Source organism: Canis lupus, chromosome 6 (genome assembly GCF_011100685.1).
Source record: "Canis lupus familiaris isolate Mischka breed German Shepherd chromosome 6, alternate assembly UU_Cfam_GSD_1.0, whole genome shotgun sequence".
In the NCBI taxonomy this organism is placed as follows: domain Eukaryota; kingdom Metazoa; phylum Chordata; class Mammalia; order Carnivora; family Canidae; genus Canis; species Canis lupus.
Genome location: NC_049227.1, coordinates 34,608,619 through 34,635,234, shown reverse-complemented (window position 1 = coordinate 34,635,234; position 26,616 = coordinate 34,608,619). Strand labels below are relative to the sequence as shown.

Genomic DNA, 26,616 nt, shown 5'->3' with positions numbered 1-26,616 from the left:
AAACATGAAGCCAATCCTAGGAAAACTGAGATGATGCCTTTTTCTTTGCCTGCGTGTGCTCTTTGAACTAACCTTTACTTTCATGTTTTATGCTGTATCCACTGAGCATCTTCCACAGTTTTTCAGAGAAATATTATTTGATCTGAGAATGTCTCAAAATGCCTGGTACGTACTTGCCCCAGTGCGTCCCTATAAGCTTCCGGATTTTATTCTTGATACAGCTATTGAGACACCTTGCGTGGATCCTGAGATGTTGTTGAACGCGGCTGCACATGGGTGTTGAGCAAACTAATGCGAGTTAAGTCTGCGAGTCATTGTCTATTTAAACTGAACATGTGCCAGCTGTGTTTACATCATTAGTACCAAACTTCCCAATTAAACTGTTGATACTATAAATATAGTACGCAACTGTCTCAGGAATGGGGCTCATATCAGCGTTCTTCTCACTGCTCGTTTCACTGGCTCTGAGAATCATCCACCCAATGGCAACTGCCAGAGAGGCAAACATTTGAGACCATTTCAGGGCATATGGTGTCATTGTTTCATTTAGGGAATGACACATGCTGGGATTACTTCTTGATTGGTTGGTTCTGTCTCAACCCAATCTTATTTTAAAGGGAATGTTTTCATGTTGACTGCTTAGAGAATGTTCCACGATGACATTTGCCTCGTGGTTTTGGAAGGAGTCCTTTACAAGCTTCCCTGTTCATAAATATGTGTGCTTTCACGCTCGTAGGCCTGAAATAAATATGATAGCATCTGTGTGGACTGAATAGTCCGAGGAGGTCGTATGGAAATCACTGGTTCTGGGGAGATCACAAACTGGCAGAGTGTTTACTACTAAATTCAGTTCACCTTTGAACGGCAAATCCCGCATTTCCCAAAACTGAAAGTTTTCTTCTTCTATTTTTAACAACGTTCTCTGCCCAAATCTAGGGCACTGAAAATGCTCTGTAGAATATTCTCCTGACCCAAAGGAAATTAGAGTGTCCACAAATTGCAGGCTGAGGTAGCTACCAGTTTCCTGGTATTTCCATTGTACCTTCTGGCAGTGTAGCCCTTCCTTCCCTCTCCTCTCCCAGCTGAGCATCTTCGTTTCTTCCAATCCTTCTACTTCTCTGGGAAGAAGAGAAGCACGTCCATCCACTCCACAAGACAAATTCCATCCGCAGTCCCCTGACTGCATCTGTATCCTGAGGCATGGGCACGTTTCCATGACATAGCTTTGGGTTTCCTTTTTCTCCACCATCAGAACTACTTTTGTTTCAAGGTTTTGAGCTATTTCTCTTCAACCAAGGTTTTGTGCATATTTCTTTTTCTGTCTTTCCAAGGAAAGTGGATTCATTTGTATGTTCCAGAGGATAGCCTCTGTATGTTTCAAATCTTTTTTTTTTTTTCTCAAATCCTAGTAGGACCCTTTTGACACTTACTCTCAGCCCCCTACCCCCATGGCCGTATCGTGTGACTGAAGCACAGTGGGCAGGGGGGCTGCCTCTGATTCTCTGTGTTCTAATCATTTGTTCCTTTGTTCCTTTTCTGTCCCCTCCCAACCACTCTGTCCCCTGCTACATGGAGGCTGCTTAATGCTTTCCACCCAGGGGAACACAGAATCTCCTCGGGCAATAAAGGATATAATAAAAATCCAGGCTGCAAAAGCAAATGGAATAATACAAAAGCTCAAAATAAAGGAAAAGAAGGATGGGCATATTCCTTCATATGGTTCTGTTTACTTTTTAATCACTAAAATGAGCACTTGCCCTCATTCTGCATCAGGGTAAAATTCCCATCATAGTTTTCCTGGGCCATGTCACATGCCTTTATGACGCTCTCTCCCACCTGCATGCTCAAGAAATACCCACCCATGAATTGTATTTCATGCAATCTAAGAAAAAGAGAAAGGACTCCAGTGTCAGGGGAAAGGGATCTTGGACTATCAGATGCTTCTGGTTTCAGGGTCTGTATTCCCTTCTTTTCAGGGTGTGAATCACAAATTGCTTGATGTGCATTTCTCACTAGGACTATGAGATTTAGCAAATTAAAAAAAAATGCAGGATAACAATAGCTGAATTTGAATGTTAGATAACATATTTTATTAAGTCTAAGTATGTCTTAAATATTGAGGGGACATAATTATCCTGAAAAATTTGAAATTTAAATTTAACCAGGCATCTGTAATTCAGTTGGCTGCCCCATTTGTAATTTGAAACCATGTTTCCGGGCTTAGCCATGTGGAGTTGTTTTCACTTGTTATAGAGCCTATCCTTCCTGATTGTTAAAATCTATTTATTTGTTTAACAAAATGGAGAACCATCTTGAGAGAAGTAGGTTTCGGCCCCAGGGCTAATCACAACTATGCTGGTGTCTTGATTATGATGGATGTCCATGTGGTGGATCTTGCTTTTATCTGTTTGTTCTTGTCTTATGTGGCCTGGCTATTACCCTAGCTTATATGGGGCCAAGGGCCACAATCCTCATCATCAGATTCTACTTGGACATTTTACTATCAAAATCTTACCTCGCAAGGATCTTTCTCCTGGAGGCTAGTGGAATAGCCTAGGAGGGTCAGGTTACACACAAGCCACTTTTAATCTTTGCTGCTCAGTGCCTGGGAAAGCAACTGTGGACACATAAAGCAAGGAAACTAGAACTAACCACTCGATTACACATTTTGCACCAGGCCCGTACTAGGACATCTCACCTGGCGGGGTATCCAATAAAATGGAAATTGTTTGTATGGTTGTGCTTTCTCCTGGTTCAAGCACATCTCTAAGGATACAACAACATAAAATGTCTATCCTTGATATTAAAAGAGGAAGAGAAAAAAAACAAACTCTGACTTGGGGTGCAATTACCAATGTGCATAATATGATTTACTCCATTTCTCTTGCTTATAAACATTTCTATTTCTTTGCAGCAATTTGGTAAAATCTTAGATGTTGAAATTATTTTTAATGAGCGAGGCTCAAAGGTAAGCAATTTAATTTACTTTAGGATTGTTTAGCTTATTTTTAAACGTTTGCTATGGATAATGGGAAACAACTGCACTGTTTTAATTAGCACATTGTGAAAATACACTTCAGTGGGAATTCCTTTAGAGACCTCCTCCAGTTTCAAAAATGGTGGGAAATACATTGGGTTCAGTTTAAATGTATAAGGGGGTAATTTAAAATTGCTGTTTTATACCTATCTATTTATCTATCTATCTATCTATCTATCTATATATATATTTATCAAGTTTCCAGAGGAAAATTGCCCATGCTTAAAAAATAATGTTGTTGCTACATTTTTGTTTTTCAGTGATAATTATGTTCTTTATATTAAAAAGTGAGTTGATAGTCTCATGCGCAGGTAAATATGTGATTATTCTGTATTAATAAAGTGCAGTTATTTTCCTGGGTTGTAGGGGAGAGAATTTCATATACACCAACCTTTTGAATATAATTTTATTCATTAGTATGTTTACCACTCCACATTTTGCAATTTGCCATTGCTTTGAATTTGTTTTTTGGTGTTTAGTTTTTTGGTTTTTTGGGGTTTTTTTTTCCCGTAGAAGACCAATATTTAAATAGATTTTCCCAGAGCTAAAAGTGTTAGTAAAAATCAGGGGCAATATGGAAAGGCTCCGCACATTCAACATGGAAATATGTTGAGGGAAAAAAGGCCCACCTCTCTCAAAGCATCCCCTTTAACAGTGCTCATCAAAATGCAGTCCCTGGAGCAGAAACACCTAGGAACTTACCAGAAATGCAAATTCTCGGAGTCTAGCCCAGACCTCCTAAATCAGATGCTCAGAATGGGAGCCCAAGCCATCTGTGTTTTAACAAACCTTCCAGGCCCGTCGTTAAAGTTATCCACACCGAGTTTTCCTGTTTTAAGGAAATGCCCAGGCTTCATCTGAATGCAAAATACCCCTTGCCCACCGGGGTTTTGTGGTTGCTAAAGTGTCCTCATCCCACTGCACGCACAGAAAACGCTAGAACTCTGTTGGAATCTCCCTTGAGGAAAGCAGTGCACTCGGCTTAGCCATAGATGCTGAGCCGTGCCAGTCCTGCTGAAGAACTCAGAGATTGACCTCAGCAGCCAGAAAGTGACCACTTTCAATGCCTCTGACTGGTTTCTAGAGCGCCGGTCCCCAGGCTGTCAGGAATTCTAAGCTCCCTTCTTGCATCCTCAGACTGCACAAGTGGATATTGGGACAAATTGCTTATCAGATACAGAGAGATGCTGGATTTAGCCCCCTAACTATCCTCACGCAAGCAGTTTGGGACAAGTCAACATCTAGGAGGGTTACAAGAAGAAATGGTTTTCTCAAAAGGGACAAATGCCAGCCCTCTTGGGCACAGCAACCACCTCCTTCCTGTGAAGCAGACTTATTATTCCTTGGGCAGTCTGCACCCTTTCCCTCCTAACTAGGATGATGCAGATTGATGTGAGGGAAGAAAATTCTAGTTATTCTCCTCTCCACACCCAAAATGATGTTGCGATATGCTGGATGAGGGGGAAAATATCAATTCATTATACTCTCTGGTTCTGCTAGTTCAGGGGTCTTCTTCTCCCAGAATTTCAGATATTTTAGTTATTCTTAGATCAGTGACATGACCTCTAGGCTGGGGGAAACAGAAGTTAATTTCCTTTCTGCTTCTTTTTTTTAAAGATTTTATTTATTTATTATTTATAAGAGACACACACAGAGAGAGAGAGGCAGAGACACAGGCAGAGGGAGAAGCAGGCTTCCATGTGGGGAGCCCAATGTGGATCCCTCCCAGGACCCCAGGATCACGAACTGAGCTGAAGGTAGATGCTCAACCACTGAGCCACCCAGGTGCCCCTCTTTCTGCTTCTTGTATGAAAATCATTATAAGGGCTGTTTCTATGCCTGCAACGTAAAGTGCATTAAGAAAATTTGTGCCCAGGGGCACCTGGCTGGCTCAGTCAGTAGAGCATGTGACTCTTGATCTCAGGGTTGTGAGCTCAAGCCCCACATTGGGTGTAGCAATTTCTTAAAAATAAAAGAAAATAAAGAAAGAAAAAAGAAAAGAAAAGAAAAGAAAAAATGTGCCCAGCCTAACTAATCCTTTTCACTCAGGCTTTATGCATTCTTGGCAAAATCCTAGAAGATGACCCGGAATGTTAGCCAACTTTCATCATCTAATCCTGAGTCTGTAGTGATACTGCTTTTAAAGTTTTAATTTTTTAAATTTATATTTAATTTATATTTTGGTTTGTAACTTTTGCCAGTGGGGAGAAGCTATTTAATTCCTTTTTCGAGAGCTGTTTTGAGACATTAGAAGAATATCGTTTGCTATTTTGAAAGTACAATGGAGATACTATTTTAATACTTCCTCCGTCATTGCCGTGATTAGCCTGTCTCTGGGGCTTTAGCAATGGAGACCATTTAAGTTTGCCACATCCAGCAACCGAGTTTGTGAACCTGCTTTTTACTTTTGATTAGGAGACATCAAGAAGAGCCTGGGTGGGTATGCTCCCTCCAAAAAAGGCAGTCTGGCAAGTGCTGAGGCTGTTTAGGTATGACTGGAGCGTCCTCAAGACTGTCCTTTGGAGAACTAAATGGCAACAGCAGCTCACACATGGATATTTTTCAGACTTGACTTTATCCTCAACAAGAAAGGGCCTTTAAAAAAAAAAGATTTTATTTATTTATTCATGAGAGACACAGAGAGAAAGGCAGAAACACAGGCAGAGGGAGAAGCAGGCTCCATGCAGGGAGCCCGATGTGGGACTCGACCCCAGGATCCTGGGATCAGGCCCTGAGCCGAAGGCAGATGCTCAACCACTGAGCCACCCAGGCGTCTTGGAAAGGACCTTATTTAAAGGAACATTTCCATTTACGTAGTTGGGAAACCTGAACCACCACCACGACCTCATGTTCATCATTTGGTGCAGGAGAAGCAGCCAGGAAGCAGGTGGGCTCCTAAGAGTGAGGAGCTCACCTTCTGGCCATTGTCTTAGGAGCCGGTCCCTGAGGCAGGTCACTCAGGGCTCAGTGAGGATGGCTTTGTGTTCTGGGTGTTTGGGGTGCACGTGTGTGCATGTGTGTATTCCCCCTACAAACACAGGCAGGATCTATGTCCTCCTGAGAACGTACAGCCTACATAGCTCACGTGTCCATGAATAGCTAATATACAGGGAAACCACATTTTAAAAGGATGCGCCAGACTTCAAAAATGAGAATTTGAGAGCAGTTAGGGCTGAGAGATCCCATAATTCATTTTTTTTTCCTTTTAGGGGATATAAAAACATGTTGTTTAACTCTGAAACAATGGATTTGGGGGATACAGCCAGAGACAGCTACTTCTTCATGTATCCAGGAAATAGGGAGTCTGAGCTTTGATTCATTATGTATTTGTGAGTCCTGCTTCCATCCAGGTACAAGATGATGGCTGAATCCGTGGTGAGTGGGTCAGAGGTGTTTCCCGTCCTCATAGATTTTCCTGAGAGGTGGAGGACACAGCCCATTAAGACCTACAACTGTCATACTACACACGCTGTGCTCTGTGGCACGTGTGTGGCTGCTGAGAAGCCAGGCAGGCAGACCAATACCGTCAGGGGTGGAAGGCTTCCTGGAAGAAGGGGCATTGAAGCTCGGAGTGGCTATTGTCATGAGTAAGAATTTCCCAGGGAAGGGAAAGAGGGAGGGCGGTCTTCCAGGGAGAAGGAGCCGCACCTGCAAAGGTGAACCGGAAGAAATGAGACATGAAGCTCTTAGCCCCACAGAGAAATGAATTTTTAGACACATATCCACAGCTCCCCTCTTAATGGATAGTTCTCTCTCTGTACCAGCAACTAGAGGATTTTCACATAAGAGGAAAAACCAGTGTGCTCTTGCATCCTGGGTGCTTCAGAGCCTTTATTTAACAAATAAAATGTTATATGTGCATTAATTGCCAAAAAAGGGGGGGGGGGAACCATCCCCTAAGCATATTCCACAAAACCAAAACAGAAAAATAACTGGGATTTGGGAAGGTCAGAATAACAACTCACAGTGGATTTTAAAATAAGCCAGTCACGCTGGGCTGGCAGTCCATCTCGGGTTCCCCACCATCATGCCTTCCCCGGAGCGGTGCCTCTCCTGCAGCCAGGAGCCCTGTGCATCCTAGAACGCTAAGGATTCCACACCCGGCATTGCAACCAGCTGCTGTGCTCGCAGGCCAAGTCCAGAATGTGCTGCTTCCGTTCCCCTTTTTAAGGCTGGGATAAAAATATTCAGAATGTTTTGAAGAATTCTGAGTTGTGGTTTCCTTGAGATTGGATTCTGACCTTGAGGCAGGATAAAAGAAGTAGCCTCGGCACGGGTTTCAAAGAGGTGTCCAGCACCTGCCCTTGACAGAGCGGATACCTACAAACGGCCGGTACCTGGCGTCATTCTCCAGACAAGAATCCAGGCAGTCTTCTGGCCCAGGGAGGCCATATGACCTGGTGCCCTTGGGGGTTGCGGGAGCCTGTCTGATGGAAGAAGGAGGACAGTCCCTTTGGTATTTGGGGACTGTGTCGAAGCAAGCACTTCTGAACCCAACTTTCTAGAGTCTCTCCTAGTCATCTCAGCAGCTGGAAATAAGAAATATTGAGGATCTCAAAAAGAGAGAGAGGGGAGGAGAAAGAGCAAAGTTTAGCAGAAAAATGAAAGTAAAGATAAGAAGAATCCATATATATTATCTGACTTCAAAACAAAGTGAGAACCTGGGAATGTAGTGAACTACTTGCTTTGTAGTTCATGAACTTTACATGGATTTCAAACCTATTTCTGCCCCACCTCCATGTCTCCCTGACACACAGGGTACTGATTTTAGGCCAGTGTGGTTCGCCTTGGGGTCAGACAGGAATCACGATGATGCTTGGGGACGGTGTTTGGTGGGTGGGTGAAATGTTCCCTTTCATCTGGTTACCTACCTCGGCAGTGCTGTGGTGCTGATGACCGGTGCCCACGGGCAGCAATGATGCCACCAAACCCTCCATCGATAAGACTGGGACTGGGGATTTTCTTAGCTTGCCCAGTGAGAGAATGGCCCCTGAAACAGCCAGCATCCTCATTTCCCTTATTTGTTAGCTGTATGACATTCTGTGCATGCTAGAGGGTTAGGTTTTGAGGGAAGGAAGTGGACACTGCCACTGGACAATGGCTGTACTCCTGCGCCTAAGATCCAGGTCACCAAGTCAGTTAGATACTCACCTCTGAAACTCACTCCACTCCATAGGTTGCTCCTTGGAAGTCGGCAACACGATAGCCTACTTCATACAATGGACAAGCTTTCCTTTGATGGTGTTTGGTGACATGAGAGGCCATGGAAATGCAGTTGCTGGGCCATACAGTAGCTTTCTCAGCAGACAGATTTCGGGGCTCCCCTCTGGGATTCTGATTGGGTAGATATGTGGCAGGACCCCAGAATCTAAATGTTTAATATGCTATGCTCCCCACTTCCTTTCACTGTGGGACCCTCTGACCAAGGGTCAGTGTCTTTAATAGAGCAAACCCCCTCAAATCCTGTCTTCAGCCCATTGAAGAGCTGTTATTTCAAGACTAATCAGTTAGCCTAGCGTATTTTGATACCTTTCTCACTTGGGGATACCACCAGCGATGTACGAGATGAAGTTATAATATGCTCCTTCTGTTACGGAGCATAAAGTCCTATACTGATCAAATCATCCAGACCTATCCTGATCACAGATCCTCACAGTGGGACATATTATAAAAGGTTTTTCAGTCCAGTCCTCCAAAGTAAAGCTGCTTATTTTTTTCTCTATAGAATGCTGTCAAATAATCATTGAATTTAGCTTAAATCCCTCCACAGCTGGGACCTCCTGTAGATGAGCCCACATTGACGTTGGGAAGTTCTCTCTTCAGGCAGACCATGGGCCAACTCCTCTCTGAATACGCTGAGCTTTGGAAATCGCCTCAGCCACCTAGTGAGGGGTTGGGAGTCAGCATTAGTTGACCATGACTACTTGCTATTCATAATTACTGTCTATTTTGTTAGTGACACTGAATATCAAACTGCCCCAGCTAAGCTGCAAACCAGCATGTCCCTTCAGTGAAGTTTACCCAGTTGCAAATAGGAGCCCCAACACATTGCATTGTTTCACCAGAAAGAGCTGGGCAAATTTACACTGGAATGGTTTCAAAAGGTTGGTGTATATTTCTGAACAAGATGTACAAATATTTTTAGGGGTTTTAAAAATAATGTGTCATATTTTCTGTACTCTTCTTAGGAACAGTCTCAGTGAAGAAAAAAAAAAGGTGGATTTTTACAATGTGACATTTAGTGGGGTTGTTTTTTTTGAGGCTGAAATATTAAAACCAAATATGCCAGTGGTGAAGTAAAGGGTCTATTTGTTATCTATCAGTACGAGAGGAAAGGCCCGGAGTGTTATTGTGAATAACATTCTTTTAACAAAGCTCCTTTATTTTCTACCTGTTGATTTGACAAATGAGTATCAAGATAATGTCTTAGAACGTTACTATATATACATACATTTCCCTTTTCAGTTAATGAAGTAGCCTGGAAATTTGACAAACTCAGAAGCATCTATGTTTTTGAGGGGGTGGGGGGAAGTATTAATATAAAAACATGTGACTTGAACTGTTTGCATTATTAATTGATGTTAATTTCAATTCATTTCATGTGATTATTTTGTTTATTAGATCAAAGAGTTTAAGATTTATTATGAAAAAGGTCTTTCCTTTTTTTTTTTAGGCTTCTAATTTTTATTTTTGAGAAGTAAAGGCTGTAAAATTGACAAATTTAAATAACCCTAAAATTGCATGAAGAAGAGATGTTCTTAAGACCACACGGCATGACTCTGTAGGCAATGTTAGAAGATTTTGGCATTCATTGTTGAATTCCGTGCACACGTTTTATTTTATTTCATTCTTAATTTGCATGTCAAGAAAGTGGTTCCCTTTTTTTTTCCTCGTTATTTCGTTTTCTTCTCTGTGAAGACACTGTAAATTTATTTTGATCTCCTTTTCTTTCCGTTAGACTTATTTTCTTCTGTAGTGACATTTAGAAAGGTATTTTTTTGGTATCATTCTTTGAATAATCTTCAGGGGTTACAGCTAACTGGTGACAGAAAAAAAAAAACAATCTCGTTCACATTTGTCGCTTACTTATTGCACATCTTCGTATTCTTATAATTTCTCTAATTTGCATGTTACAGAACTGAAGCCAGGACAAGACCTAGAAATTAAAGCGAGAGAACGTTACGCAGTGGTCGTTGACTGGAATAATAATCTGCATGTTGTTTTCCCTTCTCCCTCCTGCATGCAGGGATTTGGTTTCGTAACTTTCGAAAATAGTGCCGATGCGGACAGGGCGAGGGAGAAATTACACGGCACCGTGGTAGAGGGCCGTAAAATCGAGGTGCATGTCCAAAATATTTTCCTTTACATCTTCTTTATCAATGTCTGCTTCACGCTCATTCGTTGTTCCAGATGCATCATTGTGTCTTGTATGTGATCCTACTCCCTTCTCATTGTTTATATATATCTCTATATATTTATATATAAAAAGGAAAACTGGCCTTACTCTTTTTTTTAAATTTTACTTTATTGTGTTATTCTTATTACTGATGAAAGGTGAATGGCAAAAGTGAGACAAAAGAAAGGTGACTGAACTTTTTTTAAAAAATTTTCTGTGTTTTGTCATCAATGGGTGCAGTAGATTCCAAACAGTCGAGACAGTATGCAAAACAAAACAAAATACAAGGCAGTTTTTTTTTTTTTCCTTTTCTTTTTCTTTCCACTGCAGGGTTGACGAGGGATCCACAGTGGTGTCCAAATTGAGCCAAATTGTGAAAGCAGTAGCATTCGGAGGAATGATTGTTTAAAAAAAAAAAAAAAAAAAACTGAGAGGTCTTTGTCATGGAACCTTTCTTTTTTTTTTTTTTTTTTTTTGGTTTGTTTAAGAAGCCAGTTTGATCTTTGCACTCTTTTGATAATAAAGTGAATAACCAAACAGGATTTCCTGTTCAGTATCTGGCCACTCTTCACTGGATAAATAAATAAATAAATAAATAAATAAATAAATGCTAAAATTTCAAGACTTAGAATCTATTCTTTCTGCCACTGGATCTCCCTCAACATGGCCACAGGGTTATATTTGTTAAAACTTAAAAAAAAAAAAATACCAGTTAAAAATGCTTTAGTCTTTGGAGTAAGATGTTGCATATTTTGCCTTTCGTTTTCCCCCCTCGACGATAACGCTTAGGCCCCTCACCAAACTCTCAGTAACCATGGTAACTGTATACAAACCCATGCTGGCGATGGTGGTGAATGGTAAGTGGTGAAGTCCATCTGCCGCTTCACGTATTTAGTGCTGATTATCTATATACATATATATACCACGTGGATTTTTTTGACTTGTCGTATTAAGTTTTCTTGATGCTCTATTTTTTTGGGTACCGGTACGCCTGTAATTGAGTGTACGTTCTAAGCGAGCCTGGGAGGCAATGACTGGATTGAGATATGACAGTGCACATCTTACTCAGATTGTTAACTCCATATTGTGTTAAACAATGCACCCTCTCTTTTATCCTTTTGTTAGCTGTGACTTTAAAGCTTGAATGATCTTGTTAATTCTTGCGATGTAAAGGCTCTTGTTCCAAGTGTTGAATGCTAGATGTTGCTTTCCTGATGGTCCTTCCCTCCTAAAGTGTTGCACACGGCTAAATCTTGTTTGTCCCTCCTTTTTTTTTTTTTTTGACATTTATGTTCCCTTGTACCTTGTCTCTCCCCTCTTCTACTCCACTGCATGTTCCTTCATATGAATTTTATTTTGTTTAAAAATATTTATTGTTTCTGTGTTACCATGGAGTACACGCATGCTTTTAAATCTTCAATTATGCAGTTCCTTTTAATTTGCTTTTACTGTCTCCTTATTAAACTTTTAAATGATATGACATTGCTTTATTGAAATGATTTGTAAGTTAAAATGGTTATGAAGTAAATGTAATTATAAAAATGTATGATTTTGTTATGCACCTACTGCCTTTTATAAATTAAAATGCATTTTAGTTTTTTTTTTTTAATAAGTAATCACAGTCATAATGCATGCAACTAATTGAACTGTGGGCTGGCCCTGGCATATGTGCTCATTTGAGTTTTCTATGTACATAGGTAAATAATGCCACAGCACGTGTAATGACAAATAAAAAGACTGTCAACCCTTATACAAATGGTAAGTAGAGATTGGCCTTTTCAAGAAAGCATCCCTACCTCTGAATCTGTTAAGTAATTTAACCACAGAATATGTTTCAGCAAGCCTTCTTAGTCTCAGTGTGACTATTATGTATTTGCTGCTGACCTGCTACAGTGAACCACCTGAAGCAATAGGACATTTTTCAATGGCTACACTGATTGTGGGGAGCACTGAGTAATGGACAGAGTTATCAAATCACTGTGTCATATGGCTAAAATACAGCACTGTATGCCAACTAGACTTCAATAATTCTTTTGATAGATTTTATTTATTTATTAGAGACACACAGAGAAAGAGAGAGAGAGAGAGGCAGAGGGAGAAGCAGGCTCCATGCAGGGAGTCTGATGTGGGACTCGATCCCGGGTCTCCAGGATCATGCCCTGGGCTGAAGGCAGCACTAAACCGCTAAGCCCCTGGGGGTGCCCAATAATAATGTTTTCAAAAGATAATTTTCACAATAGAGGCAAATTTAGTTTTCAGGTACAGTGTACATGCTCTTCCTCTAATCTTTCTAGAGTAACTCCCATTTGGGATGAGATACAGTAATTATTCAGGGATGACTTGGTCATATAATTTGCTGTTAGAATAGTAAGTTGAGGGAGGATGGAGGTTTTGTTAGTATCCCTTTTTTTTCCACCACCAACCTCCTTGTTGATCCATATTCTGGAAGAGGGACTGGAGAATTTGGTTCTGGCATTGAGTCTTCTCTAGAGCTGTTAGGATTTTGAAGTGGCTTAGAGGGGGCTTCCTGATGAGCTCCATACAATGAGTCCAGTATTTGCTTTCCTCTGGGTTGCCCAGTGCTGTTTCGAGCTTGATGAGATGTTGTGCGTACTGCAGACCCCTTCAAGACAGTGCATCTCTGCTCTTCCTAACCAAGAAGCTGTCTCAAAACGCCTCACAATAAGAATTCACATATATAACAAGAGTTGAAGGCATTTGACCATCTTAATTCTTTAATCCTTGTCAGAATGCTTCTCTCTTAAGATATATGGGGGTTGAGGGGATGTGGAAGCTGCTGATATGCTAATCACATATGTAATTGTACCAAAAAGCTAGGAAGAATATAATTCATATGTTAAAGTATATATACTTAGTGGAATATTATGCTCATTAAAATGAGCAAGATGAGAACTATGCAAGGCCCCCCTAATGAATGAAAAATTTTATAATGAAGAAGTATAGCATGATTTCAACTAAATAATGAAAGGCATTACATCAAAATGCTAATAGTTGAGTTGAACTGTAAAACTGAAAAGTATTTTTTCCTTTGTTTGGTAGATTTTAAAAAATAATATAATTTTATTACTGTGATAAAGGAAAATGTATGAAATTTTCCATTTTTAATATTTTAATTACATGTGAAAGATTAAATATATTTTTCATAATGCCACTGCCAGCCTGGTATCCTACTTTCCCCTCAGAAGACACCACCATTATAGATTATTGTCTGTACTTTGCATTTTTATGCATATACATATAATAAAAAATTTTTATGCATATACATATAATAAAAAATATTTAAAAATATAATAAGTATATTTATATAGTATTCAGAGTATTGTTTATATGCTTTTTATATAAATGATATCATGGTGTGCACATCATTTTTAATTGACTTTTATAAATCAATATGGAGTTCTTTCAATGTTAATACATACAGACCAAATTCATTCTTTTATTTTTTATTTTTTTATTTTTTTTATTGGTGTTCAATTTGCCAACATATAACATATCACCCAGTGCTCATCCCATCAAATGCCCCCCTCAGTGCCTGTCACCCAGTCACCCCAACCCCCTCCCACCTCCCTTTCCACTACCCCTTGCTCATTTCCCAGAGTTAGGAGTCTCTCATGTTCTGTCACCCTCACTGATATTTTCACTCATTTTCTCTCCTTTCCCCTTTATCCCCTTTCACTATTTTTTATATTCCCCAAGTGAGTGAGACCATATAATGTTTGTCCTTCTCCGATTAACTTATTTCACTCAGCATAATACCCTCCAGGTCCATCCACATTGAAGCAAATGGTGGGTATTTGTCATTCCTAATGGCTGAGTAATATTCCATTGTGTACATATACCACATCTTCTCTATCCATTCATCTTTCTATGGACACCAAGGCTCCTTCCACGGTTTGGCTACTGTGGACATTGCTGCTATAAACATTGAGGTGCAGGTGTTCCGGCGTTTCACTGCATCTGTATCTTTGGGGTAAATCCCCAGCAGTGCAGTTGCTGGGTCATGGGGAAGCTCTATTTATTCTTTTTAGTGATTATATAGTGATCAATGAAATGGATATATGGATTTATTCTTACCTTCCATACTGATTGACATTGAAATTTTTGTTATTGTTGTTATAAACAGTAGTATTAGCATTTAGTGGTTTTGTTTATGTTTTCTTCTGCCAATGACTACCAATTTGGCTAAATCAATCTGTTCTTATTTTTAAAAGGAGCACCATTAAACAGAGATATACTCTCAATAGACTAGGGCTCCAACTGCAAAAATCAGAAGAATTATTTATTCTGCTGACCCATTTTTCCAGCTCCAACAACCCAAGATGTGGCTTTAAACAGTATAGAAGATTTCCACAACAGACTTTTAATGCCCAGTACTGAAATGAAGCAAATTCTGATTTATGTATCGTGAAGCTTTTCTACTTGGTAAAAATGATAGCTCTGCAACTTGCCAGAGTTAATATGTGATGACATCAACGTGACTATTGGGCATTTCCTTTAATAATGAAGCAGCAACTGTGTGTGTGTGTGTGTGTGCTGAGTTGTGCTGTTTATGTAAGAAAATGAAACAAAGGAAGCCAAATATTATTTCTTAAGCCATGTGGATGCATATTTATTTTAAAGAAAGAGCTATTGATCAGTGTGCTACTGAGGAGTTGAAAACTAGCCCAGTGGAATTTGGGGACACAATTCATTAATAGCCAACATTTCTGGAACACTGACCGTATGACATTATGCTAAACATTTTAAATGCACTGGGCCCATATGAAGTCCTACAAAGAAGACATACTTATCCCTATTTTAAAGAGGCAAAAATTGAGGCTAATAGAGATAAAGTCATTAGTGAACTCTTTCCCTTTTATTATGAAGTAACAAACCTTGTGGTCATGCCTGTGTATATGCAAGAACATCACTTCCCCTCCATCATCTTTACAGAACTGCACGCAAATGGCAACTGACCACAATATGAAAAGATTATTGAATTTTCAGCCCTGAATGCCTGTTTTTGTGGCGTAAACATCCCGTATCACATTCCGGGTAGCCATGCGTTCTTAGTTTCTGGGAATAAGTCATGTGGGTTGCTCATCCATGTACCTGAAAGGGGGCACTCAAAGGGCTTATCCTGTCACATGGACTGAGTATGGGACTCAAAGGATGGATGGACAGTCACAGCAGAACTGACTTAAGAAACAAATACAAAAAAAAAAAAAAGAAAGAAACAAATACAAATCCTAATTACATAAAGTAGCTGGATTCTATAGAAGACATTGTGGAGTCTGTTAGTATTTAAAGAAAAGCAGTGCTCAAAGCTTTTCCAATCCATAAGTCATATCATCACTACAAATAACCGTTCCCATAAATTACAATACAACAAAAGATATAGAGCCCTCTCAGATCCTTAACAAGAGCGACTATGTTAAGAGGGGATATTATCACAGAAGGAAGGAAGGAAGGAAGGAAGGAAGGAAGGAAGGAAGGAAGGAAGGAAAGAAGGGGAAGAAAGAACTTACTACATGAGATAATGAATATGTAAATTAGCTTGATTGTGGTGTGATCTTGCAGTGTATATGTAATATCAAATCTACAAGTTATACACCTTAAATATGTACAAATTTTAGTTGTCAATTATACCTCAGTAACCTAGGGGTGGGGAAGAGAAGATAAGTCAAGACCCATGGAATCAAATCAAAATGAGAAAAGTGAGTGATCAGTGAGATTCATGTATTAGCTGCCTGGTTCATCCTCACAAACCACCAACTTACACTTCAGCAAATAATACCTTCCTAGAGTCATCACATTTTGAGGTCATCTTCACATGGTGAAATGTCATTGTCAGTGCCACCATCATATCCATGCACTCCTGCAGACACATGTCCAACAAGAACTTAACCAGCCACGGAGTTTCCAGTTATGAGTAAGACCAGACCCTAAATGCAAGCAGACTCTGCTATACCATCATCACAACATTATATTTCCTAGGACATTTGAACTTGGATGTAAGAGAAAATTTATAGAATGACATACCAGGGTCTGCAAATACTATCCACCAGAGAGCTTCACAAAGAGGGAACTGGGCTACTCCTATACTGCTAATTTCTCCTGAAGATAGCAGCCCTCAGACCAGAGCAGAGGCTCATTCTTCTCCTTGCAGATCAAATGTTTATAGTACAAAGCAAGTTGAGAACCAAATTCTCAGGGATTCCCTGGATGTTGGAGAAGCATGGGTGTTAGATGTGGATCTTTTTTTCCCTCAGCTTAGGAAGGATAAAAATTGAACCAAAGAAACCAAAGGTTATAGAGAGAAAAGTAGAGTTTGTATCAGCTCTGCCTTTCACTGGCTGCTGGATTCTGGTGAGTTGTTTAAACCCTCCACATACCAGTGTTCTTAAGTGGAAACTGAGATATAATGGGACCTACTATCTAGGTGTCTTTGTGCTTTTTATGAAGTTAAGTACTCAGCATAGGGCCAGGGGTACAGAATGCCCTAAAAAATTTAATTCTGTGATAATCTCAATAATAAGTAGTCATCTTGTTTCTTTCTTTCTTTTTTTTTTTTTTTGCTATAGATAGTAAGTTGAATTTCCTGATAGACATACTAATTTAAGGATCAAATATTCAGATGCTAACAGAGCCTAGGCAGGTAAAATAGATGAGCAAACAGAGAGGGTCTGAAAGACTCACATTCTTTTTTAACTGTCTTCCATTTTTATAAAAGGAAAAGCAAAATATTTCTCTACTAGAAGGAAAAGCAGGACATGATAATAATAAAAGACTGCTGACATTCAGCCTCCAAGCCAGACATGCAATAGGGAGCATGGGTGTCTGTGGCTAACTGGGGGTTAGGTGGAGTTGTCCCTGGTCACCTCCAGCAAATTGGTCTGTATGGGATTCTTTATCTAAAGTTGGCTATTTCTACTGAACTTTCAAGAAAACCAGAAATCCTGTATCTTAATGAAATCTGAATGTTGGCCATGAATATATGTTGCAAAAAAAAAAAAAAAAAAAAGCGGGCAAACCAAACACAATGTGCACTTAGTTTTTCATTTTGGGTGTTGCCTTATGCACCACTTCAACTACCAAGACCCTGGCATCCTCAGTAGCTGTCTTTAGAAAGCACTGGTATGCAGTTCTGGAAACCCCTGTGGTGTATTTAAGGGTGCTTTCTTGAATGTGTTTCTTTGATATCCAACCCAGCAAAGCCCTAAAGAAGACATGTGCAGGTTTTTTGTATGCACATTCAGACTTGCCTTTTAACATCTAATACAGCCATAGTTAACACTGGCGAGCTTGGGCAGCATTTTTCTACAACAGGCTGGCAGACGACCTTTGAGAAGCTAAATTTGAGGAGGGGAGGGCTAATTTGGATGCAGCCCCCAGTGGCCCAGCCACAGAGGAATCTCTCTACACAGCTCCTGTGTCTGATTGGTCTCTGCTCCATCGCCTTGTTGTATGGGCGGCCCTGGGAGGCTGGGAGCAGTGGGCTTTATCAGCTGTTCTCTTTTGTTGTAAGCCTCATTGTTCGATTTAATGTCCTTGATCAAAATCTCTGAATTTGCAAGGCCTGAGGATGTACACAGACTTCCTGAGAACTTAAAACTGGGATCATTTGGTCCACCTTCCTGACAGTGCAGTCTCCTGTCTCCAGCAGGGTTATCCCAAGGGTCTTTTCCAGGTACTACTGGAAGGAGTCACAGGGACTACAAGGCTATTTGCATATGGTTTGCATACATTTACATAAGTCTGCATGAGCTCTGTTAAGTCTGAGCAGGGGTGATTCTGAAGGTCTGGATTCTTATTTCCTCTGCCTTGAAGACAGTCACCCCTAACAGGGTCCTTCTTTATTATATGTATATCAAGAAGCAGGTCATTGGAGGTTGGAAGGAGATAGAATCCTAGCCAAAAGGGAATAAGTCCATTAGAAAAAGCTCTCTATTCCTTCTGTTCATTTAGAGCAAAACTAAGTAAATATTTATGGAGCACTGACTATTTGCCAAATGCAGTTTTAGGTGCTGGGAATTCACATTGGACAGCAGTCCTGTTCACTTGACCATTAATTTTAATGAACGAGAATGGTAATAAAAACAATTAAGAACAAGAAAGAAAAAAGATAAACCCAGGTAGTGTTAAGAGCTATGCAAAAAACAACACAGGGAATTGAATGAGGGTATAGCTCAAGGGGATGGAGGTGGCATTGAGTATTCTGCTCTGGGAAGACACTGGAGACGTTCATAATATCAGGTCAACTTTGCCAGAAGCTGGGGAGAGTTCTCCAAGCACAGAGAGCAGTGGATATAAACCAGAATGATCTACATTGATCTAGAATATCTTGGGTGGTTTTATAAAGATTTAAAATTATAATGTCTCTGTAGTTTGGAGAGAAGGAAACCATGCTATGAAATAAACGGACAGTGGTTAGGTTGTGTGGGTTGTGGGTCAAGGTTACAGTTTGTGTTCTTCTAAGTTCAGAAGGAAGCTATTGAATTTTGAGTAGCGGAATGACATATCTGATCTACTTTTTTACAATTCGCTTGGCCATTAGGAATAGAGTGGGTAAAGGGAGGAAGGAGAAGAGAAGGAATGGGAAGAGATGGAGCATGTTTGGGCATTGTTGCTAGGGTCTTCTCCAGGTGAGGAATAGAAGTGTCTTGGCCTGGGATGGTGCCAATGGAGAGGAATGGAAGTTGAGAGCATGGAAATGTCTTTTCAAAGTTTAACCAATAGGATTTTCTGGTGGATTGTACATGGCATATGAGCATAAAGGGAGAATCAAGTAATTACGTATCAAGAATTTTGCTCTGAGGAACCAAGCAGATGAGAGATGCCATTTGCTGAAGGAGAGACTTGGTGAGGAGTGGGCTGCAGGAAAGAAGGGGGATAAGAAGTTGTGTTGTCGTGCCTGTAATGTGGATCAGAAAGTCCTCTGTTTTCTCAACAGTGGAAGCAGCATTGTTTAGGAGGAAGGACCACTGATGGGGAGCAGGGCAAAATCTGCAATGATGTTCCCATGACATTTCATTTTGCTGCTCACAGATCCCAAGCTGGTTTCTTGTAAAGGAGACCTTACCAATGACCTTATTCAATTAATACTGGCAGACATGAGATGGCACATATCTCTTAATGAGGGAGAGTATTGTTTACATATTGAATGAAAGTTTTCCATGAATAGACACGATAAACTGATAGGTAGTTGGTGAATAGATAAATAATGGCATTAAGTAGCCTGCCCTGGGAACACTGGAGGTCTAAATAGCATCAGGTAAATTTTGCCAAGAGCTGATCAATCAATCGATAGATAGGTAGATGAATAGATGAAAGAAAAAGAGGATAGAAATATGATAGATGAATAGACTGATCAATGGATAGATAGATAGATAGATAAGACTTCAAGGAAATGAGAATAAAGGCAGATAAGAAAAACATGATTAAACATAGTCTTAGATACATCTGAAAAATGTGTTTCTTTGAGAAAATGAAAGACCATTGGCATAACTTACAATCTTTGAGAGTTCCATCAAAATTAATCAGTGGTTCCACATTCAGCGAATGGTGTATCCCAGTCCTGTGTGGAAAAGGAAGTACTTAAGGGAGTTAATAAGGACATATACAAAAAATAAAACCTAATTTCAATAGTGACAAAAAGATCCTGTCTCCACCACCAGTAGAAGATAGGGACATGAGCAGGGTGTAAGATGGGGAGCAGAGAGATGAAGAAAAAGAATGACAAACTCATACCTGAATTATTAATTTAATATGGGTCCTTGTATACTTCTTTCATGAACTCTAGATTTCTGTGAAGGACAATGGAGGGAGAACATTAAACATGTCCAGATAATCCTGAAGCTTTATATTCAACCAGTTTGCTCTATTTTCTGTTTGATTCCAAAGACTTGAAATGTGGACATTAGTCCCAGATCCCCAGAAATTGGGTGTTTTCTTTTTTTTAGGAAGTAGTAGAATTTTAGTTGGTCAAACTGAAGCCATTTTCCACATTCATAAAACACATTTTCGGAAATAGGCCAGGTAATTTTTATTTTCATCTCACTTTAGAAATTCCTATATGACAAGATGTGGTTAATGTAAGAGAAGAAGGTATCAGTCAGAAACTGTTGGGACAACATATCTCAGAATTTTATGTCTCTTTCTGGTGATATGGGGCCAGATGTTTCCATTAATAAGCCTCCCAGGGATGCAAGCATAGCACTTTGAAAAATCCTATCCTAAGACCATCCTGGGGGCTGTAAACTAGGTAGCTCGTTCAAGTTGGATGAAAGTTCTTAGAAACAAAAAATTCTTAGAAAGTTCTTTGGTCCATCTATGGTGCTATCTATTGAGCTATTGAGCCTCTGTCTTCCTTAGGGGAATCTGTAGATTGTGGCCACCTCTTGGCTGTTCTTACAGGTGCATCACTCAGGTCAGATGATAGGACATCATACCTCTCCTTTCTGGGAAAAGCTCTCCTTAACAGAAATACCTTCTCTAGCATCCCAACCTTTATCATTGCTTTTTCTCAGAAGCATATATGAAAGGACCTCTGGTGTTTGACCTTCAGCCCAAAGACACAAGGTTTTCCACAAAAGACAACACACCTGCCCTTCATTGTCTTTCAGGAATTCTGTAAGAATGGATGTTTTCATAAAAATTTACCAGCAAGAGCAGGAAATAATTACCAAACCCTAAAACGTGACCATTCTTTGGAGGTTGTTCCTTAAATGATGCCCAATGGCTATGCAATGTGCACAGCTTCTCAATTTGCAAATATTCTTGTATGCTTTTTTCTTGAGTAAAAGTTCCTAAGGGGCCAGGATTCATTTTACAGAAAATGCTCCATCCAGAACACTGGGAAAATTACAGGATTCTGTTAATCTTCTATACAGGTTGTTTGAAAGTTACCTTAGATATCATGCATTGATTAAGAATTTTTATGGTTCCTGAATGCACTGAAATGTATTCCATACTTAATCTCTAGTGGATAAATGTCATTTTCTTTGGGATGTAAAAAGCACTTCGGAATTCTCTGGGTCATAATTAGGAATGACAATTATCAGAATATGTTGCCGCAAAGAATTCTGTTTATGAGCTTTCAAATTTTTGTGAACATAACATGGGGGGGACATACGATGGATTATGTAGCCGTGATCCATGAAAGAAGACCAAAAATTGAAATTATTATGGTAGTTCTAGAAAATATTGATATGGGAGAAAATTAATTACCACATCATTTTCCCAAAGTTCACCTGTAGCCGGTCAGTAGTTTCCATACTATTAACTTATGTCAGCAGCAAATCAAAAGCATAAATCTATTTTTCCAGGTATAGGTTTCAAATCATTTTTATGCATTCCCAAACTGTATATCCTCTAAATATAAAATAAAAAATTACAACAACCCATTTGATTTGTGGTTCACTTGCCGTGATAGGAGTTGTTGAAACAAATGTGGTAATAATGGTTTTTTTTTCTTTTGTATTTGTTTTAAGGCTGGAAATTGAATCCAGTTGTGGGTGCGGTCTACAGCCCCGAATTCTATGCAGGTAAAGAGTTCCTCTTTGCATGACTTCTTTGTTCTGAATGTGTTTTGCCTGCCAGTAAAGAACAGTTTTCATGAAGTAATCTGAACCAAGTAAATCCCTCTCTTAAGAAGTTCTGAAGGATTTTTTTTTTTTTTAAGCAAAACCAAAAGTGTTTAAAACCCTTTAAATATATAAAGGGGAATCAGATCCGTGCATTACACTGTGGAGTATGCATGAAAGCCACTTCTTACAACATTTTACATTGATTTTGCCTCCGAAAAGCATTGAGACTTGTTTGAGGGCATATTGAATAAACGTAGAGCTGTTCGTGCCCATTTTATTTCAGTAGGGCTGGGTGTGGTTTTTAGCCATACATCTCCACTCAGGGTTGCCTTTCTTTTTTTCTTGGCAAAGCAGAGAGTTGGCTCACTTATTCTAATAATGTGGCAGTGGGTTGAAAGTGCCAAGAGAAGGATTATATATAAAAAAAAAAAAAAGTGGTCTTTCTTTCTCCATTATTCAGTTGTCCTTACCAATTCCATGTCTCTCTGCTTTGCCTTCCAGGGTAGGTGTCTCCCCTCGCCCCTTCCCTGCTACCCGCCAACTACAGGTTGATCAGGAAATCAGTGTAGAAAACTCGTTTGTCACAGTTTGGGAGAGGATAACCCAGAAGCAGCAGTGCGGAGCTTTTGACTCTGGTTGACCTGTTACTTCTGGCTGTTAGCCCCTTGTTCGTTAGCAAGGCTGCCTTTAGCACCTTAGAACTTTAGTAGGTTTGCCACATGGGAGCTTAAAAGAACTCTTTCTTTGATGGGGCCCTTGCTCTTTAATAAGAAGAAATAAGTGACCAGTTGGCCTAGATCCACTCACTTAGGGACCTCTTCACGGTAAGTCCACCCCCTCACTTGGTCTCTCCTGGGATGCCATCTGTCTTTTCCTCATCATGGATCAACCGTAGTGTACGACGGAGCAACACAAGGCACTTGGATGGCTCCTTGGGCATAGTAACCCGCTTGACAAAGAAAAAAATGGTTCATCTGGGAAGGCCCAATATGACAGCTAGGTTCTGGATTTTTGGTAGGCTATGTTTGTTCTTCACATGTGACTTCTACCACAAGCCTGGGTCAATTCCAGCGACTCTCTTACTGTGAAGTAGCTGTGTTGACTTTTCTGGGGGAGGAAAGTCTTAGCTAGCTGTAAGGCTTTCCATGATTATATGGTGGAACCCACCTCCTGAGAGGACATTTAGCAAAGTGAGGATTGTAGACACTGTACTCAGACAGCCCAGGTTCAAATCCTGGCCCCTCTACTTGCCAACTGTGTGACTCTAGGCAAGTTACTTAACCTCTCTGTGCCTCAGTATCTTCATCTGTTAAATGGGAGATAATAGTAGTAACAAACTCACAGGTGTCTTTTAGCACTAGATGGGTTAATACATGAGGAGTGTTTGGTGCATAGCCAGCACCACATAAAGTCTGGCCAAATAAAAAGAAGTAAGTTAATGTTCCACCTCTCTGCCATAAGGGGAAAATGAATGGAGAACTGATTGTGCTGAATTCTGAGTAAACCACTAAACTAAGAGATTATTTTCTTAATACATGAGAGGACTGGTCCTCCTGTTGTCAGCATGTCCATTTGAGGGAAGTTAGTTTCTGGGGTCGGGGGCAAGGCAGTCTGTTTGGGGGGCACAGACACTGCTGAAGTACATCCTTGTCCAAAGCGCATAAAAAGGACATCCCTCACAAGGGCATGGAGGAAGCCAGACGGCAGCTTCCATGCATCTGCCTCATGAAACGGGGTAGCAGGGATAACGCACTGGCACGTCCTCTGCAAGCATGTGTACCTGGCTACTTACACAGTTTCTCCCCAGAATAATGGGTCAAGGACAAGAAACGAGAAGTCATCTGATGAAGAGGGAGGATATAAATGAGGCCCTTGGGTTGGAGAGAGGGAGTTCATGTCTCTGGTCCCGTGCAGTGTAGCTGCTGGTCTTCTGGCTTGAGCCACCAAGAAACCCCCAAACATCTCCTTTATATGTGATTTCAAAACTATGCGTATCTGTGGGTGTTTAAAAGGACATTAAGACAGAAGAAACCCTTCAAACTGACTTGTATATGCAAGAATAAATTAATCAGCATGACTTTGAGGACATTAGAGCAGCCATTCAGATTAGCCCTGAGCCCGGCTGCAGAAGTTAGATCATGGGACTCTTGGAAAAGAATAAGTTATAATACAGATTAATATTTACTGAGTATTATCTGCGGGCAGGCATGGTTCTTTCTGAGCACTTTACCTGAGTTAATGTATTTAAATCCTCATGGCAGTTTTCCAGATGAGAAAACTAAGGTAACTTAGCACTAAATGGCTAAGATTTCAAGCGGGTAAGAAGCTGGCTCGAGTTTGAAATCAGGAGCCTGTGTTCCTTACAACTGGGTTACATACCGCCTCTTTGTTTTTGGGGAATATTGAAAGTCATAATTCTTACTGACTGTGTCCTACGATGGTAGATCAGACTACTGCCCTGTGTCTAAACCAGTCAAATTAAAGAAGAGTAGTAGGATGGAATTTTGGATTATTCCAACTGCCACCAATGCTACCGATCCTTTCCCACCCTCCCACCCCACCCCCACTACCTCCTCCTCCATATTCAGAGTAGTTAACTGGTTGTGTCAGGGGCAATTTTAAGGATTCTGGACAAGGAAATAATTATTTCTGAGATGCTCCAATAAACTTAAATCTAAAAAGAAAAGGAAGGGGACATGAATACGTAAGTGTTACTTGAGAAATCTTTTAAGACTGCTAGTATTGCCAATATGATGAACTACCCTTAATAATCAGAAGCCTTTCCTTTTTGCCTAAATTATCTATATATGTAGGTAAATAGAGTTCATGATATTCAGAAATGGGGGGAAATGCTGCCAATCCAACATTCCAGAACAATTCCTTTGAAATCTTTGAAGACCCTTAAAGAATCCAGCTAGCTTAAATCTCAAGTTTACAGACCCCTATACTGATGGAGATGCAAATGTAGATGTCGCATGTATTCATTTCCCTATGGAGGTATAATTACTAATGTCATCCATTTGAATATCCATGCCTAAGGATTTAGGGGGCTTTTTTGAATTTCTCCAACTATAAACATAGTCTGGATTTATCTTGCAGTTTCGAGTGTGCCTCAAAGCTGAAATGAAGACCTTGTCATTGATTTGCTGAGGATTTTTAGCAGCCTAGCCCTGTATCTGCCTGAGATAGAAAGCCAGGCTTATTAGGCACTCCTATATATAAGATTTTGTATTAATGACAAATATCATGATACTCCCATAGTATAATTATCGATTTTCTGAAGCTTATGCAGAATTAACAACCCAGCCTCCAATTGTCTTTCAGAACGGGGCATGAAAAGTTCACATATTTTGTAAATTAAAATCAATATTTTCAATCTCTCCTAAAGGTAATTTTCCTAATTTAGTGGACTTTTCCCTAACATTTATTTTCTCTTTAATTATAAAATGGCAGGTTATTGATTTTCGTATATAACCTCTTGACGCCCTGAGTGCATTTTTATTGCTAACTCGGGGTGGGGGTGGAGAGGGCAGGAGCACCTCTTAATGAGGATCTTTAATTACTAGCAGAACAGTATTAATTTGCTTTGATAAATTATGACACACACTCTCCCTTGCGCACACATTCCAGAGAAAGCATTTAGAAAGCTGTTATGAAAGGCCTTTCATTTCGGGTGGTTTTTCTGAACTCTTACCGAGTCCTACCCAGAAGAATGCTTACCGAACACCAGTCTTCAGAAGCAGATATGCATAAATCAGTACATCCCATAAACCCACGTAAATCTTCTCCAAAGACAAGTGGGTGTTTTCCTACAAAGCTACACAGCGTTGATTATTTTGCCTACATCTAATCATCTTCAGCCTCCTTGGGGCTTATTCTCAAGATAAATGGTTGATAAGTCAATTAAAAAAAATGCCCAGGTGGATCTCGAAGCCAGTATCTAAGACCATTCCATTTCAGACTTTTTAAAAATTTGAAGGCAATAAATAGAAGTATAGTATCTGCAAATATCTGTTTCCAGTAGCATGCTTCAAGTTACTTAGTATAATTAGAAATAGTGTTTCTAAGAATCTCAATGAGGAGGCCTCAAAGGAGCTTCTTACAGGTCCCCCATCATTGTGAGAAGTTCCACCGCCATCTAATAAAAAGATTAAAAGAAACAGTGGTGTCTGTTAGGAAGAATCATAATATCTAGCCAATGAAACTCTTGATGGAAAGCAAGCACCTTTAATCTTCATACATAAGTAAAACAAAATAAAAATAAATAACAGAAGGTTATACACACTTGTCGACGTGGGACTGACAAATGGCAGATCCATCCGTTTCTCAATTGCCGGTAAGATGGCTGCAAAGCTCACCCACGCTGTATATCATATCTGCCAACTCATTTCTGTGATTAAATATTCCATCAGTGGTGCTATAAGGAGGCAAAGCTTAACAAGATTCATAAGATGCACCACTTGAACACACATAACTCACTTCCATGGATGGAGAGCACCCCGCCTGCAAAGGAAAATTGGAATTGAGGTAAATTACTCCACAAGTCATGATCAATAGGGAAAAGAAAAGATCTACCAATGCAGTGCAGATCTAAG

General features: G+C 40.0%; 1 protein-coding gene across 15 annotated transcripts in view; it reads left to right on the top strand.

Annotated features, from left to right (window-relative positions):
• RBFOX1 (RNA binding fox-1 homolog 1) overlaps positions 1-26,616 on the top strand; it is a 2,034,214-nt gene that overhangs the window by 1,911,982 nt on the left and 95,616 nt on the right. For all 15 annotated transcript variants that reach the window (XM_038540446.1, XM_038540439.1, XM_038540440.1 and 12 more), the window contains 4 exons: positions 2,915-2,968; positions 10,284-10,376; positions 12,131-12,191; positions 21,926-21,979. In XM_038540446.1, coding sequence (XP_038396374.1) covers positions 2,915-2,968; positions 10,284-10,376; positions 12,131-12,191; positions 21,926-21,979 — 262 coding nt within the window. The remainder of the gene's footprint in view (positions 1-2,914; positions 2,969-10,283; positions 10,377-12,130; positions 12,192-21,925; positions 21,980-26,616) is intronic.